This window comes from Anoplolepis gracilipes, chromosome 9 (genome assembly GCF_047496725.1).
Source record: "Anoplolepis gracilipes chromosome 9, ASM4749672v1, whole genome shotgun sequence".
Lineage (NCBI taxonomy): Eukaryota > Metazoa > Arthropoda > Insecta > Hymenoptera > Formicidae > Anoplolepis > Anoplolepis gracilipes.
The window spans coordinates 4,595,938-4,613,844 of NC_132978.1; the positions used below are offsets into that span (position 1 = coordinate 4,595,938).

General features: G+C 31.8%; 2 protein-coding genes across 3 annotated transcripts in view; one reads left to right on the forward strand and one right to left on the reverse strand.

The window, feature by feature from the left end:
- Pgant2 (polypeptide N-acetylgalactosaminyltransferase 2) overlaps nt 1–12,603 on the forward strand; it is a 204,489-nt gene extending 191,886 nt beyond the window's left edge. For both annotated transcript variants that reach the window (XM_072898751.1, XM_072898752.1), the window contains exons 4-10: nt 3,942–4,040; nt 6,054–6,121; nt 6,775–7,026; nt 7,191–7,406; nt 8,553–8,772; nt 9,000–9,210; nt 9,299–12,603. In XM_072898751.1, the coding sequence (XP_072754852.1) occupies nt 3,942–4,040; nt 6,054–6,121; nt 6,775–7,026; nt 7,191–7,406; nt 8,553–8,772; nt 9,000–9,210; nt 9,299–9,568 (1,336 nt within the window). In that variant the 3' untranslated portion in view covers nt 9,569–12,603. The remainder of the gene's footprint in view (nt 1–3,941; nt 4,041–6,053; nt 6,122–6,774; nt 7,027–7,190; nt 7,407–8,552; nt 8,773–8,999; nt 9,211–9,298) is intronic.
- Nucleotides 12,604–13,442: 839 nt separating this feature from the next.
- Dbe (KRR1 small subunit processome component homolog dbe) lies at nt 13,443–15,343 on the reverse strand. Its single transcript, XM_072898753.1, has one exon. The coding sequence runs from the start codon at nt 15,215–15,217 to the stop codon at nt 14,282–14,284; it is 936 nt and encodes a 311-aa protein (XP_072754854.1). The 5' UTR covers nt 15,218–15,343; the 3' UTR covers nt 13,443–14,281.
- Between the last annotated feature and the right edge of the window lie 2,564 nt (nt 15,344–17,907).

Consider the following 17,907-nt stretch of genomic DNA (forward strand, 5'->3'; position numbering starts at 1 on the left):
ATAATATTTATATAAATTAGATGTATATTGTATCATAGCATTAGTATAAATTTTGGTCAGTATTAAGAGACAAGAATAGAATCAGTTTATTTTAATTGCATCGGCCTGTTTTCGTAACTGCACTCTAATCTTCTCTCTCTCTCTCTCTCTCTCTCTCTTCTCTCTCTCTCTTTCTCTCTCTCTCTCTCTAGAGAGCCGCAGGATGCATTCTCTGGCAATGATCAATCTACGCGAGTATGTACCTACATATGCGCTCGTGAAACATTGCACATACATTGCGATCGAGCGTCCAATGGAATCGTGCGGACTGGCCGCGCATTATCCACTTTAGCGGATATAACGGGGGTGCGGAGCGGATCCTAAATTGAAGTTTCGAATTAAACCGCTCGGATGATCCGTCTCATCTGCCGGAGTCGCTTTAAGGCTCGCGCGCGCAATTTCGTTGTCGACAAACATGTCGTCGTAAAGACTAGTCGGGTTTAATGCGGAATTATGGTCTCCCGGAATTAATTTGTCGATTCGCCTACGAAACCGGAACAACGAGGCGCGGAGGAAACGTTTAGAAGCACGGTAATGAACATCTAAATTACTCATCACCAAACTTTTTCGCTGCTCAAATTGCTTGATTACACGATAAAAATGTAATAATAAATCAGACTTTAACTTTTGATTGTATTATATTGAAACGATATCTAATGTCATAAACACACTTTCAATATTAATAATTAATAATTAATAATATTAATTAACCCTCAAACTGAACACGTTTTTTTGGCACCGTAATCCTGAACGCGTGGGTAACTGAGTTAATTTTTGTACTCTAAAATTACTTAAAAAATTCTTAAAAAATTTACACATCTTCTTTTAAGTTTAAACTGAAAGTTTATGTAGTAGAGTTAAAGAAAAAATATTTTTAAGTACTATATTTTTGTTATTTGTTAGATCAAGATTTGGAAACATAGATGTTTTATATAAAAATTTGAAAAAATAATTTTGAACAAAAAGGCTTCCAGGAATTTTTCAGTTCAAAGTTCAAAGTTTACGAAAAAAATACTATACATATGTCCATGGCTTTAAAAAAATGTAATTATTTGAATAATCGAAAATGGATAATTTTTAGGTATAAAAAAATGTGTTTTTTCTGAGGAAAAATTCTTTTTTAATCTTCAAGTAATTTATTTGAAAGAAAGGTGAAAACAAAGTGTAATTTACATTACAATCTACGGTATAAAAATTGATTAATACATACAACCCCTGTTTGTTGCTCGTTATCATTAACAAAAGATACTTTTAACATGAAAATAAATGAAATTAAAGCAATTTGTTTCTCTTTAGGGAGATTATTATTGTAAATTTATAACTTATTTTTATAAAAAACGATTAACAGCAAAAAACAGTATTTTTAAAAAAATTTACTTATTCATCCTTTCTTATTTAATATACATATAGCGAATACATGGGTCATTTGTATCCGCTTCAGATTTAGATTCGCCAGCACTTGGTACTGAATCAACTGTTTAAATTGTCCTTTCAGTTATAAGTCCCTTCAGACACAAGCTTTTTTTTTTGGATAAGTTTCTCTTCGAGTCCAACCTCGATTTTATTAATATTTTTTTTTAAACAATGGATTAAAAATGACACGGACACGAAAGACCCACGTGTTCAGTTTGAGGGTTAAATAACAAGAAAATTACTAATATGACGCTATAAGATTAACAAAGAATTTATGAATGAAGATGATGGTTTAAACATATATATATATGTACAAAATCAATATCCACGCGTGAGCGAAGTATGCAAAACAAACTGTCATTGTGAACGTTTAAGAAGATTCGAATTAAGCAAGTGGCAAACACGTGTTTGTCGATCATCATCCTTCTATTCGAACGATGTCTCGAATACGAGATGCGATAATTTCCAGCGGTGACAGTTCGAAACTTTCTCGTTTGACGCGCGTCGTCACGAAAAAGTGCATTCGCGCATTTGTACACCTATAGTAACCGTATTCAGTGCACGTCCCACGAGTTTATCTTGGCAAAGAGGGGCTGACATATTGGGATCGTCTGGCCGCATTTACGTGCCCTCTCTGCGCCGACTCCGATGGCCGTATAAGCGGACGATCTTCTCTCTCCATCTTTTCACATTTCTTCTGATTTTTAAGCATCACTTCAAGTGGTTAGGCTACTTCCGCCATTCTCTGCTTGTGCTGCGTCAAGCATCTCAAAACGCAACGCATCGAAGAAATATGATTATTCTGACTTCTCTCTGTTTTTCTTTTTATTACGATCATAAAAAATATTGAAAATCCGAAAGAAGCATAAAATTATTAAATGTTAAATTATCTTAATTCTTTTATAATTGCATGCACACATTAAAACATAGCCTTAAGCAACATTACGTATATGTGTTTTATGTTGTTTTTTTTTACATTAAAAAATAAATAAAGTTTCTCAATGATTAGATTGAAATAAAACAGTCTCTCAGAAGAAACAGAGAGAGAGAAAGAGAAACAATGTTATGCATAATTTAAAGAACACTGTCATCGTAAACTTTCCTTGTTTTTTTTTTATCAAACTTTTATTTAATATAAGGTGCGTTTTAAAAAGAAGAATTTAGAAATGAGCCAACAGAAAGTGAATTGCGAAATACGAGAGGGAGATTTTGAATTTATATCGACGTCCACGTCGGCTACTGGCAATTTGCATCTATATCTACGAAGCGATGGCTAATACAATTTTCAAGCGCGTCTTTAGTGAAGCGGTAGCAGTGAATTTATGAATATGATGTAAAAATTCACGCCGTTACGCGGATGGTCGAGTTGAATTTATGCGACAGTTTTAACGCATTTTGTTTCTCATTTGCGAGAATATTTATGTTGCAAAACATGAGAAAGAATCGCCAAATATTGAATATCTCTCGGCGGCAAACGTCATAAAAATCTCGAAATTGCAATAAAAAGTGAAATCTGTAGAAAATTCATATCGGAATTCTGGAAAGTATTTTCGTATTACTTTTATCGACCGTAATAAACCAAATCAAATATTTGCACGTGCTTTACAGAATTGCAATTAATAAAAATCGACATATTGATAAATAAATTTAATATTGAACATCACACAAAAACGGTTTTTAAAAAGAGTTTTATCGATGTGACCTAAATACCTTCTAAATAAAAGAAATTTTAAAAATGCAGCTAAAGAGCATCTGATTGAACGTCTTGCGGATCTAGAATATATTATATAAATAAATTTAAATTTATAAATAGTGAAAAATATATCAGTCAATATTTAACTGACTCATTGAATTGATTAAACTAATATTGAAATAAATTGAAAAATTAATAATATGCAAAGTGTTATCTTTCATCAACAGGAAATAAAATAACAATTTTTTTAAATCAAATAAATTGATAAACACAAATTGTTAACACAGAGATAACTTTGATGAAGAATAATGAATATACTGAAGCAAAATTTAAAATAAACAATACTAAATTAAATACTATATTAATCAATTTATTATTATTTTACTAACAATAAATTTAATATTGTATCGAAAAATATATTATGTCTCACAACATTATGATTCGTAATCCTGGTTTCATGTGTTTAGCGTTCGATTGCAATATATTAGAAAATATTAATCTTATAAGAATTGTAATTTTCCATTTCATTTAAATTAATTTAAATTTATTTAAATTTTAGCTTAAAAAAATTTGTCTCTTCCTATCACTCTCTTTCGTTTCTATTTTGCAATTCATAATTATCATTTAACAAGGCATAATATTAAAGATCTGTATCTGTACTGTACGAATGATACAAATGCAGGACAAGAGAAGCCCCACCAGAATATTTTACCCGCTAACCTTGATTTTCATTGAAATCACTAACACGTCTCAGATTTCTAGGCAACTTCATAATTATGCTATTTTCTCGCTACAGGTGTAGAATGAAACAATGGAGACAGGATTTGCCACCGACTTCCGTTATAATTACTTTCCACAATGAAGCACGGTCTACGCTACTCAGAACCGTCGTCAGGTAAATTTGAAACAATTTTATTTTACATAAAATGCAAATGCAGTTACACTTCAAATTTAAATACATGGATCTTCTTAGTTTCTTCTTTGGTATATTTTGTATATTACAATTATGCTTCGTATATAAACTTAGACAAAGATTAACATATTTAGTTTGTTTGTACAATATTTTTAAAAAATACATAAATAATATTTAAAAAATTGAGACTTAAAAAATGAAAAATACAAAAATTAAAGCGCTCGTAGATTCCATAAAATAAATAAAATATAGATTTAATATGTGAGCAATATATTTTGCGATTAAATTCCCAAACGCAAAATAATTACTGAATGAGCAAATTCTCACATGATCGTAGATGGTATAGATATGTAGGGCACGGCAATCTTATATTCTCGATTCGATCAACGGGTTGCGGGAAACGCGCGAAGATTCCCAATTCGAGTCGGAATTGGGTTTGGCATGCAATGGAATTTTTTAATCGTCGTTCCATCGCTTTATACCTTCGCACTTATTATGCGTATATACGTGTATGAATGCGATGAACCGACGAATCAGAAAGATCTTTCTCAAACATATATGAAGAATACATAACAATTAGCTTCTTTTTATTCTTTGATGAAAAATATAAATTGTTATCAATTCATAATGAATAAATTAATTTTATTTGAATAGTTTTTTTAATGAGACAACACCATGTTTGGTACAGCGCTTTTAGCTTTATCATTTATAAACATATTTTTTTAAAAAAATTTGTGAAAATATTCCGCATTAAAAAAAAAATATTTCACATTTGTAGTAAAAAGAGGAACATTAAATTAATTATTATTTTAATATTATTTAATTATTTAATATTTTCTGCATAACTTTAACACTTTTTATCTTTATCCACAGAAACATATTATTCAGAGCATAAATCATTACTATTTCTCATAAGTGTCATAAGTATTAATTAAAAACGTCTTTCACTACGGGGCGCCCGTCCAGAATGAAGGAAAGTACGAGCCACGATAGCTCGTTTTCGCCGGAGGTAGTCTCCGTGCAAAAGTTGCTCGAAGAAGGAAGAAGGAAGCAGGCAAGAGTCGGAAAATTTATTTAAGTCTGTAACGCGTGGTAGCGTCAGGGAGATATATCGGTTCTATCGCCTCGGTCGATGAAATTAAAAGAAAGTCTTAATTACCACAGCGAAACCACACCTCACCACCATCTTGATATGGCGCGCAAAATTCTTCGTGATCAATTTCACGTCTTGTCAAAATTTTCTACAAAAGTTAAGATGATATCTTATCTATGCAAGTAAGAAATAAAAAATTGAAAAATAATAATCTTTTGTTATTTCATTAATATTTGTAATAAGACCATTGACGTTAAATATTAATTTAAAAAATAATCGTAGAGTTAAAAAATGTTTTCATAAAAAGGTAATTTTAATTAGTAAAAGGTATCCTAAGTATTTATAATAATTCTCTTTTATCTCAATTTCTTAGTGTCTACAATAATCTTCTTATATTAAACTCGCGAATAGAATGGGACGCAGCAACATGAGAAACGTTCAAACAAGAGGCAAATGGTCAGACAGAGTCCTCGAAACTTTGATAAAAGATTCAATGGAACACTGAAGCTTCTGTTCTTCTCTTAATCCGGTACCTCATTTTATTCGACGTTAATCGACTGAAAGTGTTTATATAGGATTGAATTATAGTGACTCAGAAAAAAATGACGTACCGAAATTTTTTAATTAAATAACTAAAATAAAGAAAAAGTTTTTGAAGAAACGATCTTATGTCAAAATGTAATATTTAAGATTTTATCTTTTTGTTTTGGTGTTTGATAGTACGATATAGGTAACGATGATAACGGTTCAATAATATCCAGTATTATGCATATTTATCATGTTTTTATTCATAATTTCCGAAATTTTTAAGCAATAAACTAATAGTTATTAAAATTAATATTAATAACAGTTATTAAATTTGAATATTACATATACGAAATTTCGCTCTCTTTTGATTTTAGTGTGCTGAACAGAAGTCCAGAACATCTGATCAAGGAAATCATTCTGGTAGACGATTTTAGCGATCATCGTAAGTTTCGCATACTATATTGTATTTGCAAAATTTACTCAAGTATTTAATAAAAATAATATTAATAAAAGTAATTTTATTGATTTATCAAGCACAAGTTTTAGACCTTTTAAATTGTAAAATATCACAATTTGAAATAAAGTATTATAAAATTTGATATTACACACAAAAGCGACAAATTATATTTGCAGATTCGTAAAAAGAATATTGCGCATATGATATTCAATGTAATGTGGCATAATTAAAATCTAAATATGTATATTCAATTACGGAAAACCGTGTTTAATATTTCACTAATATTTAATACCACTAAAGGGTTAGTGACTCGTGGCTAATCCGTCATTTATGATACTCTTTATCGTCCTAGCGTATCATTAAATTATAATCTCAAAATTTGCATGCACATATGCTCGATACTCGCAATTTGAAGTTTATATTTTCTTAACAAGAAATTATATTTTGATGAAGTAAACAGAGATAATGGACTGTAATAAAATAATTAAAATAATAAATAATATCACAATATTACAAAATAAAGTGACATTGTAAAATGATATTGTAATCATTACACCAAATATACAAATATGAAACGTGCGTTTAATTAACATAAAATAAAAAATGTAAAAATAAGAAAAATTGATTTTTTTTTGCAGCTGAGGACGGCGAAGAGCTGTCACGAATCCATAAAGTTCGTGTTATCAGAAATGAAAAGAGAGAAGGATTGATGAGATCGCGCGTCCGCGGCGCAGATGCAGCTACCGCAAGTGTGTTGACATTTCTGGATTCGCATTGCGAATGCAACGCCGACTGGATTGAACCACTCCTGGAAAGGGTGGCCGAAGATCCAACCAGGGTGGTCTGTCCTGTGATCGATGTAATCAGTATGGACACTTTCCAATATATCGGTAAGTATATGTCGTAAACAACGAGGCGTTTCTACGATTTCCACGATATATTTCTGAGAAATAAAAAGATAAAGTTTTCATTCTCTCTTTTCAGATATCACAAATATCTCTACGTAAACAATACTCCTTCCTAAACGAATCAAACGATTTTATCTTGTTTTTAGGAGCTTCCGCTGACCTCAGGGGTGGTTTCGATTGGAGTTTGGTCTTTAAATGGGAGTATCTCAGCCAAACGGAACGACAGGCGAGACAAAAGGACCCGACGCAAGCCATTAGGACCCCTATGATTGCTGGCGGACTATTTGTCATCAACAAAGCGTACTTTGAGAAACTCGGCAAATACGATACTCAAATGGATGTTTGGGGCGGTGAAAATCTCGGTATGGTTATACGGTTTCAATGTACAAGTATAAAGTATAAAGTGTTTGAGAAAAGTCAGCAAAAATTCGATACACGTTATGATTCTTAAATAATTTTAATCAAGCTGCTCTTCTTTGCAAATCTATTTGTATTTTGTTATTTATTTTAAAAAAATAACATCTAAAGATATTTCGCTCTAAAAGAATTGCAAATGCCACGAGAGATATTGCACGTGGCCGATGTACATACTTTGTTATAAAAACTTTCGTGCGAGGCACGTGCAACTCAAGACGAGTACTTTGCAGTAGAGTAAACTTTTTATTGGATCACTGTGGTTGAGAGTTATAATTTCTTAACAAGTTTTATAAACGTTTTCTATTAGATTGTATTAAGAGATATCAAATATATTGGCGTAAATATTAGCTTACTTGTCACTATAACACATAGCTTCACAAAAATAAAATTGAAAATATTCCAGTTCTCAAAAGTTTATAGAAAATCGCGATTATATACATTTATTCATTTTAAAAACATTATTTAATGTTAATTAAATATTAAAATTTATCAAGCAACATAAATTTCATACATTCACTTATGGATATTGCATAAAGTGTCACGTTGGTTGTTTACGTTTAAAGCATCGATTATTCGTCCAAGTATCAGGAAAGATGCTGTGTCTGTCGTTACACGTTTCAAACACGAAAGAGAACAAACTATTCGACAGAAACTACCATCCTGTGCGCAGTTTGTAAGAACTTTGTGGAAAACATAGCAAGAAAACCAATATATGTCAGAAGTGTGAAATAACTTCGACCTTATTTTGAACGGAGAAGAAAAATTGTCGAGTTTCTTGAAATAATGCTAATATTATTTTAGTTTAGCGTAACTTAATGAAAGATTTGTATATTAAAACAGCATTTTTGCAAATAACATGTATGTTACATATTCTAAGATATGAGATGGTTTTTATCGATGGATAAGATTTTTACTTATAATATACAACAAAAAGCAGAAATATTAAGAATAATGTGACGTGTAAGAATAAATTAGATAAATCCGGGAGTTTATGGATCCTTTTTATTCTACTGCGCTCTTGGCTACTTCTTTTCTCACATTAACGTTTACGCTTATACCGCTTACATTGCTCACTTGTAACTTTCTTTCAGAAATATCGTTCCGCGTGTGGCAATGCGGTGGCAGCTTAGAGATTATCCCGTGCTCACGTGTGGGCCATGTATTCCGCAAACGTCATCCTTACTCGTTCCCTGGAGGCAGCGGAAACGTGTTTGCACGAAACACGAGGCGCGCCGCCGAAGTATGGATGGACGACTACAAGCAGTTCTACTATAATGCCGTGCCGTTGGCACGAAACATCCCTTACGGAAAGTAAGTCTAGTTGCGCCGACGTTTCAATTAAACCCTCGAGAGATAGAACTCTAATTTCACTACATTTCGTCATGTCATTTAACGCCACAAAGTACATATCTGAATATATAAAACTTGATATTATTAAATATATAAAAACAAAAAATTTAATTGAAGCAATGTAACATTCGATTATGTTATTGTACTTATAAATAATTCATATAATAAATTAAATAACACATTTTCAGTATCCAAGACAGGATGGAGCTAAAACGAAGATTACATTGCAAGCCTTTCAGTTGGTATCTAAAGAATGTCTATCCTGAATTGGTTATACCTACGAGCGAGGGTGGTCCAGGAGGTTCTTTGAAGCAAGGCACTGCCTGTCTAGACAGCATGGGCCATCTTCTCGATGGGAACGTAGGCCTCTATCCTTGTCACAATACCGGAGGCAACCAGGTGAGTATGCCAGAGGATAAAGGAATAATTTGAATTTAATAAAATCGAAATATATTTCGACGGATAAACATCAATGTGCATTTTTCAGGAATGGGGCCTCACGAAAGACGGCTTGATCAAGCATCATGATCTCTGCCTGACCCTACCAGTGTACGCCAAGGGCACGACGCTACTGATGCAAATCTGTGATGGCAGCGAGAATCAGAAGTGGCGGCACTTGGAGGGCGGCTTGATCCGCCACACTAGAATACCAGTGTGCGTAGACTCGCGGTATCACGCACAGCGTGGCATCACGGCGGAGAAGTGCGACTCGAATGCGGAGACGCAGAGGTGGCATCTCTACAATCACAATCACTAGCTGATATGGTTGCGGTGAACACGCCATTCAACCGCAAGACTCTCACTTATCGTCACACGTCGCGATGTGATCAAAGTCATTTTAACCAAGACCGACCGTGTCGGAGGCGCCGTTACTTAATTAAGGACTGGCTGTCCGCGCGCGAACAGACCGATCAATTCGGCCGGATTTACTTATCGTATACCAGCGTATCTTTGTGCAATAATCTTTGTGGCTCTATCTCCCATATGGTATCGAGGAAGAGCTATCTTGTATGCGCTAATTTGCAAGTTCGTGATTTCCCGATGCTTATTTCGTAAAGTTACATCGAGAATATATTTATCCGGGAATTCTTTAATAATGTTATAAAAAAGTGGTATTACATATATATATATATATATGATATAAAGACAAGATAAGTTCGCAGAAAAGAGTGAAAAAAGTTTTAAGACTGCTTGGTGTATATGACTAATTAATAAGCTTCTGTTTTAATATCCATTCGAAATATTCTATCGCTTTTGATCGTTTTCTTACATATTAAGAAAACACTAGAAATCATAATACTTCTTTTATAATGACAAAAGATCTTACTGATAGGATAACGTCTCGCAATCGATGTGTGATAAGCGTAAAATTATTTATAGTAAAATAATGTAAAAAGTGTGAAGGACTATGTGTACGAATAGTGACAATGAAGTTGCATGTACTTTCAATGTTGCGACCCGAAGCACGTTGGTTGCGACTGCATCTTAAGTCAAATGCACGGATTACGGTATATACTTCATACGTGCGCTGGATTTAAACAAAGAAAAATCATATTATTAAAAGAGCTATATTTAACACTTTTAGCCTCGAATAAAATCAATAGAACAAAGAAATCCCTCGTATTCGCGGTTTAAAGTGTTATAAAAAGAGCTAAATGTGTATATTAATTAAGAAATAATTGAATAGTATACGCAAAGTACTCATGCACAGTTTCATAATTAATCAGACTCGAAAAATTTATTTGAAGAATATATTACTTGAATAAAAATTAACTTGATGAAGAGCATTGCGTGAATGCGATCAGCTCGTCACTTTGCGCAAAATATATGTCTATAAAATCTCAAAATTTATATATGAACATTTATAGAATTTCTTTTAAAAAATAATTTTTGTTAATATGAAAAATTTACGTATGCAATTGTAAATTTATATTGACATTGGCAATTGAAGAGTTAAGTAAAATCAGTCAATCAACTTATAAGATAGCAACAATGCTATTAATGAAATATAATTAATAAAAAAGAGTCATTACTTAGAAATAGATTTAAAAAAAGTAAAAATAAAATTTTTTTTCTTGTTTTGTTAAAATTATAAAGCGTTAATGAAACAAAGAGATAGGAGTATATATATAAATCAGAATATTATGTAGAAAATTATACTTGGAAGACACTGATTGTGAGTTTATGATATTTTTGCTTATCGCAAAGTCAGATCTAGTGAAGGCTAATAATTTATAGTACGTACTTGAGTGTCCAAGTAATGGGCAGTTCATCTTTCTTTTTTTTTTTTTTTTTTATTTATGTATGCAATTTTTTTATACGAAGAAAGCCAAACCTTTGGCATTACTTCATGTTTTAGATAATTAATAGTTTCTTATCACAAACACCATTTTGAGATTACGCTTTTAAGTAAATAAACACAAAAAGATAGAAAAAGGAGAGAAAAAAAGAGATTTTTGCTATATTTACACTAAAAAAAGAACCAATTACAACACAATTGTGTTCTCGTTCTATATCACAATTAGATATTTAAATTTTTAACACTATTCATAATGGAAAAACTTCACTTTTTTTAAGATGTCTTGAAAAATGCCATACATTTTTTGCACCATCAGAAAATCTATAAATTTTATACTTTTGACTTACACTTGACTAAAGATTGTATATGCAGAAAGCTTCTTAGCGATTGATACTGCTATTTTAATCGGTCTTGAAATCATGCAAAGTGAAATATGTTATTATCTGATGTTTTTATCTCATCTTAGTATGTATACGAGGCGTAATTTTAAATCCGCCTATCTCCGTAATCAAACAACAAATCGCAATGAACAAAACGCTTTCTCGTCAAAAATGCGCTATACGAGATTTGCAAAAAAGAGATTTATTTTTGTAACTAATTGTATACTTACTTGGTTGTGCGAAAAGCGCGGCGTAACTAAAGCGTATGAGCATATACTTAACATATTGTAGCTCGTTAAATACAACATTCTAAAAATAAGTGAATTAAAAGAAGTTGGAATAGAATTCGATTCTGTACATTTGAGTTTTAATTCTTAGAAGTAAAGCAATAATTCTCAAGTTTTTCAATTTGTAATTTAAAAAATTCTTGTTTTAATAATCGTCAGTTAAAAAAAATCGATTTTAAACATAAATTATATAAAAATGTAAGAATTCTCTTTTAAGTGCATTTATCGCACTTTGTCGATTCCATTACTTGTCTACAACGTGTTAAGTGAATCAAAGTGGCAGTTGATACAATTAATATAATAGCAATAGGTATTAGCAGAAGACGTGATTTTTTGTACACTTATACTTTCTAATGATAATGTCTTACTGCCGTTGCTTCGTGCTATAAACATCGCGAAGCAAGAAGAATAATATCTTAATGAACTTTTGTATAATACACGGGCATCCATATATTACATCCAGATAGCTGCTGCAAGTGGTAAAAAAAATTCTTTTGATATTGATATTCTCTCTATACATAAGCTGATAATAACTTCAGTATAGATATATTATGCGATTGACTGTTCCAATTAAATAAAGGCGATCGCATATTATGAAAAAAAAAAAAAAAATTGCTTCTGAAAATCAAAATGTCTAAAAAATTTGTATTGTATGTATCGTCGCGCGAGAAAAAACATCAGCCCCTTAGAACATTTTCCTTTAATCAGGAAATCGGTTAGCGACGATATATGCGTAGATAGTAAATATGTATATGAGGTGTATCCCTGTATTATCGCGCTTCCTTTCGGCTACAGATGCTTTGAAGGATTTCGACTAAGTCGACTTTAATTGAAGAAAGAGAAAAGTCTAATTATAGGATCAGTCAACCTTCCTTGGAATTAAAGGATTTTGCCGTCCAAAAGCTTCAAAAGCGTAGATAATGGAACTTTGTTTTAAGATAATTTAAAGTTTTATAAACAAATAATTTGCACGCGAAGCTTAATTAACGGAATGCTTAACGTTTAATAAGAAATTATTTAACAATTAAATCTAGTAATTATAAGAGAATAAAGTTTCGCTAATAACCCTTTCGACTAGTTAATAAACAAAAGATTGTGCATTACACTTATCTCTCCCATAATTGTTGATCGAACATCATTTTGTAGTCGGGCAAAAATTTAATTCGAATTTTGATTATTATAATAAATAAACCAAGAGGAAGTACGAGAAACATGCGATATTAAATATGCAAACGTGCGCAGAATCCCTTGAAACTTGTCTATATCTCATGCAATCCGAGAATCGCTGCTTTGTAAATAATTATGCATATTCTATATATATTATATATTGATCACCTCCCTCCCGTCCTAACAATTCCAAAAAGCTTGTTTTTTGCAATCAGCGTGAATATGTATTTATTATTCGTTTCCGTGCATTTCTCATGTAAGCGGAATTGCCACATACAACCATACATATACATATACTCATATATCTGTAAATAATTATATTAACGACATGACAGAGAAAAAGTATAGATATAAGTTAACAAAATGTCGTACTTCCAAGATCAGTAAAATAAGGTAATAGGCGACTCGAGCCTAATATTAAGATAGCGGATAATCAGTCAATGTTAATATAGGTGTATTCAGTATATGAAAATTTATACTCAAGAAGCAAAATTGTGGTGCAGATAGAATAAGAATGCTGTATTATATTGAATGAGTATTTATATCCTTGTCATACAATGAGTACGTTAGTCTGATATTTTGTCTGATAAGAGCGATTTTGGATATTGAAAAATAATTCAGTGCTAGTTTAGCATCAGCTATTTTCAAATTATAATAATTTTGCAACAAGTTTTGAAATGGCGATTGCATCGAGTTACACAAGGTATTAGCATATTGAAGACATAATATACTACTTGGAATAAAATATTCTGATTAAAAAAAAGCAGAATCAAAAATAAAAGTCGAAGAGAAAAGAAATATGATCAATAATGTTCAAAATATATTTTTACATTGTATTGTTTGTGAAAATAAATGCAGAAATTTGTTTTATCAAAATTGTTTTAGAAGATCCAAAATATTCTGTAAGAAATTTAACAAGTAAAAAAATATATATTAAAAAAATGTGTATATATATTAAATTGTAAGTATATTTGTTTTCAAAATGCTAAATGCCAAAATTTCCTCTGCTCTATATATTTTACAAAAATGTAAAAAAAAAATATATATATATATATAATTATATATGTTAAGAATGCGATATAATACAGTAATTATGAAAATGAGGTTTTTTAATAAAATAGCGGGATATTTCCGTAAATTTACATTTGTGTAACAAAATTTAATTTTCCATATGACTTTACATACCATATATGTATTGATATCATTGATGTCATTAGAAAAATGTCTGTTGTAACTTGCACTATAAGCACATTATTCTATCTTGCACTTCTTCCTTCTAGAGTCCTGATTGAACATTTTATTTATACAATGTCCATATCACAGTTTTTTTTACAGTTTTATTTTTGAACAGGTTTCTCTTCAGGTGGTACAAATGCTTGTGCTCTGCGTTCCTGTCTTCTCTTGTTTGCCTCTTCATGTTTCGCTTCCAATTCTTTCCTTTTCTTTGCCCTCTTCTGCTCCTCCTTCAAGAAGTATTCGCCAGATGCCATTTCCTTATCAAGTTTGCTTTCTTGCTGGGGTGGTGGGAATGGAGTGTACGGCTTCTTCACCTTCTTCTTCTTCGGTTCTTTGCGCTTGCTTATAGTCTTACTGCTGTATTTGGGAAGATAACGCTCCCAATTCTCATTCTTCAATTTTGGATTCTTGGCAAGTTCTCTTTTGATCATCAATGCTTTGAGACTATAAACTGGATGAATATTCTTCATTGTATCTTCTACAATTTTCCTCACTTGCTGTAGACCTTTGTAAGGCCCCAGTGCCGACACAGTTTGACCCTGCACTACGACATAACAATTGGTGAGCAGTTCAATGGATTTCAAATTGCATCCGTTTGGTCCAATGAGCCTTTGTCTCCTTTTAACAAATTTCTCCTTATTCCTGACAAACGAGGATATCTTTATGATGTCTGCAGCAATGTCATCCTGGAGAACTCTCACCGCCTGCTCGAAGGGAACCGAACGAGCTATGACTTTGATCATATCGCGTGCTTTAAGGACGATATAAGGGTCCCACGTTTTCCTGGTGGTTTTCACTGTCATGCTACCTTCGACCAGATCCAGTTCAGCCTTGATATGATGTTCGGCCAATGCTTTCTGAATCAACGACCAATGTTCCTTCAAATATTGCTCCCGATATTTAGGGAACATGGTTGCGAATGAACTTTCCTCCAGGAGACGATGTGAGTTATCCCTCTCTTTAAACTCTGGAATTTTCAACGACCACGCATTGTCAACCGGTCCGGTCTTTTTAGAGCCCATCTTCTTAGAGCTCATCTTGAAAAAATTTAAGTCAGCTTTTCTTTATTCTTTTTTATGGATTTTCGTTTTTTACGAGACAGAACTACTACACGTGCTACAAGGTTATAAGAGCCAGGTCCTACTTTTCATACAACGCTTTTTCCGTTGTATACTAGCGTCGCATATATCTATTTTACAGCCCTCTGGAACTACATAGCCACATCCACTTTCAGTGATGATAAAGCAGTTATGGGTGTAGCACGGAAATGAACCAATCAGTTTATGCTACTACCGGTTGAGGTCCATGTTACATCCACAAGTTGTAGACAGGAATACGGTCATTTATATAGATTTATATTTTATATGCATATCCAATAAAATAAATTTTTTTATTTAATATAATGTAAAAGATATTTGCAATAAATATTGTTTCTTCTACTTTATTATCCTATTACTATTAAATTTTTTTTATAAATTAAATATTTAAGATCGAAATTCCTATTTTAACAAAATAAATTAAATAGAATAATCTGTAATAAACACACATATATGTAATAAAAAGTATTTTTTAAATAAATAAATATTAAAATATTAAATTGTAATTAATAAATTAATTTTTAAGAGTAATGATAGAATAAATTAATAAAATATATATTTGTCGGTTTCTCTCTCTTTCTTTCTTTCTTTCTTTCATAAGAATTTTCAAGAGGATCTATCGCCAGTTTCGGAGCAAATTCAGAATAAATAATACTTTTGGTAATATTAAAATATTAAAATTATAAGTTATTAAAGTCGCTAGTATTTAATTATAAACAACGGGTTAATTAAAAACGACCTGACTAGCCAAAATTATTCAATTTATTTACATGACGTTTCGACCATATGGTTGTGGTCCTTTTCAAGTGTAACTATAAAGAAAATAAATAACGGATCAAACATTGATATATGGATACAATTTTTAACGGATTTAAGCCAAACAATACAACATAATGGCGTTATAAAACTAGTCTACTCACACGTAAATTAAGAAACAGAAGAAAGAATCCAATGGGACATGTTTAAAGGTGGAACTTAATGATGGAATAATTAAATATGTCACTTAGTTAAAAACAATGGTTATTAATTTTGAGATGAACACAAACAAGGAGACACGTCATGTCAGCATGAGTTTTTAAACGAAACTGTCAATGGTTAAAAGGAAAACAGTTCAAACGATCTTTATAATTTTGTCATAAATATTATTTAAATTTTCAGTATCTCTTTGTAGATTAATCGTGGAGTTAAATTTCTTAATAAAAAACATTTCAGCTATTTCTCTTTTCTTAATAAATTTTTCATTGTGTAAAATAACCGGATCGTCCCACTCAAAATCATGCCCAAATTCAACTCTGTGTTTGCTAACGACTGATTGATTGGTAGGATGTAATTTTATATTGTTAAGATGTTCTCTAATACGTGTGCGTATATGTCGCTTTGTTTGGCCTATGTAAAGCGCATCGCAATCCTTACACTGTAATTTATAAACAACATCAGTTCTAAAGTCAGTATGTAATCTGTCTTTACCACGCTTAATCAATGTATTAAGTTTATTAGTTATAGTCATAACGACGTTCAAACCAGCGTCACAAACAGTACGACGTAAACAAAAGCTAAATTCATTAACATAAGAAATTGAAACAAAAAGGCTGCTTCTTTGTAATTCCTTCCCCCGGGGTTCAAATTCCAAATTGTCGCGATTTTTTAAAAAATTGATCCTCTTTTTGATGTGTCGTCCAATAAGGTTGTCAGGGAAACAATTATTACGCAGTGTTTTATAAACAATACACAAATTCTCATTGTGGAACCTAGTATCAGAGAGCAGCAATGCATGATCAACAAGACTATAAATCGTATTAATTTTATATTTCATTCGGTGATTCGAATAAAAGTTGATATATCTTCCTGACCAAGTGGGTTTTCTGTAACAATTAGTTATGAGTCCATTGTCAACACGTAAAACAGTAGTATTTAAGAAGCTAATGGACTTATTCTGTTCAATCTCAAACGTAAATTTTAAACGAGGGTGAAAATTATTAAAAGTATCTAACATCTCATCAATGCGTGTGCGTGGAATTATTGCAAATATGTCGTCCACATATCTATAGTAAATTGGGACTTTAAAACTTAACAAATTTAGACAATGAGACTCTAAATCATCCATAACAATGTCCGCTAGTATCGGAGATAAAGGAGAGCCCATGGGGCTTCCGAAAATTTGCTCGTAAAACTGTCCATTAAAACTAAAACTTGTCGAATCTAAAATCAATTCCACAACATGTATAAATTGAGCAAGGCTAAAGTTAGTAGCAGAACTGATGTCATTCCATCGTTTTTCAATGGCGCTCAGAACCAATTCTTTGGGGACATTAGTAAATAACGAGCTAACATCCAATGATATCATTACTTGACCGCCCTCAATAATAACGTCCTTGATCTTTTTGGAAAAAGACCATCCGTCGTTTATATGTGAAGCTGGTTTTACAACTGACCTTTGCAGTATATCCTGTATGTAAGTTGATAAATTGTACAAAGCACTGCCAACAGTCGAAACAATGATTCTTAATGGAAAACCAGGCTTATGGATCTTGGGCAACCCATAGCAACGTGGTAAATTTCCATTTGTACAGTTGAGATGTTTGTAAGTTCTTTCGTCGATGAGCTCGTTATTGAGCCAAGATTTTAATAAT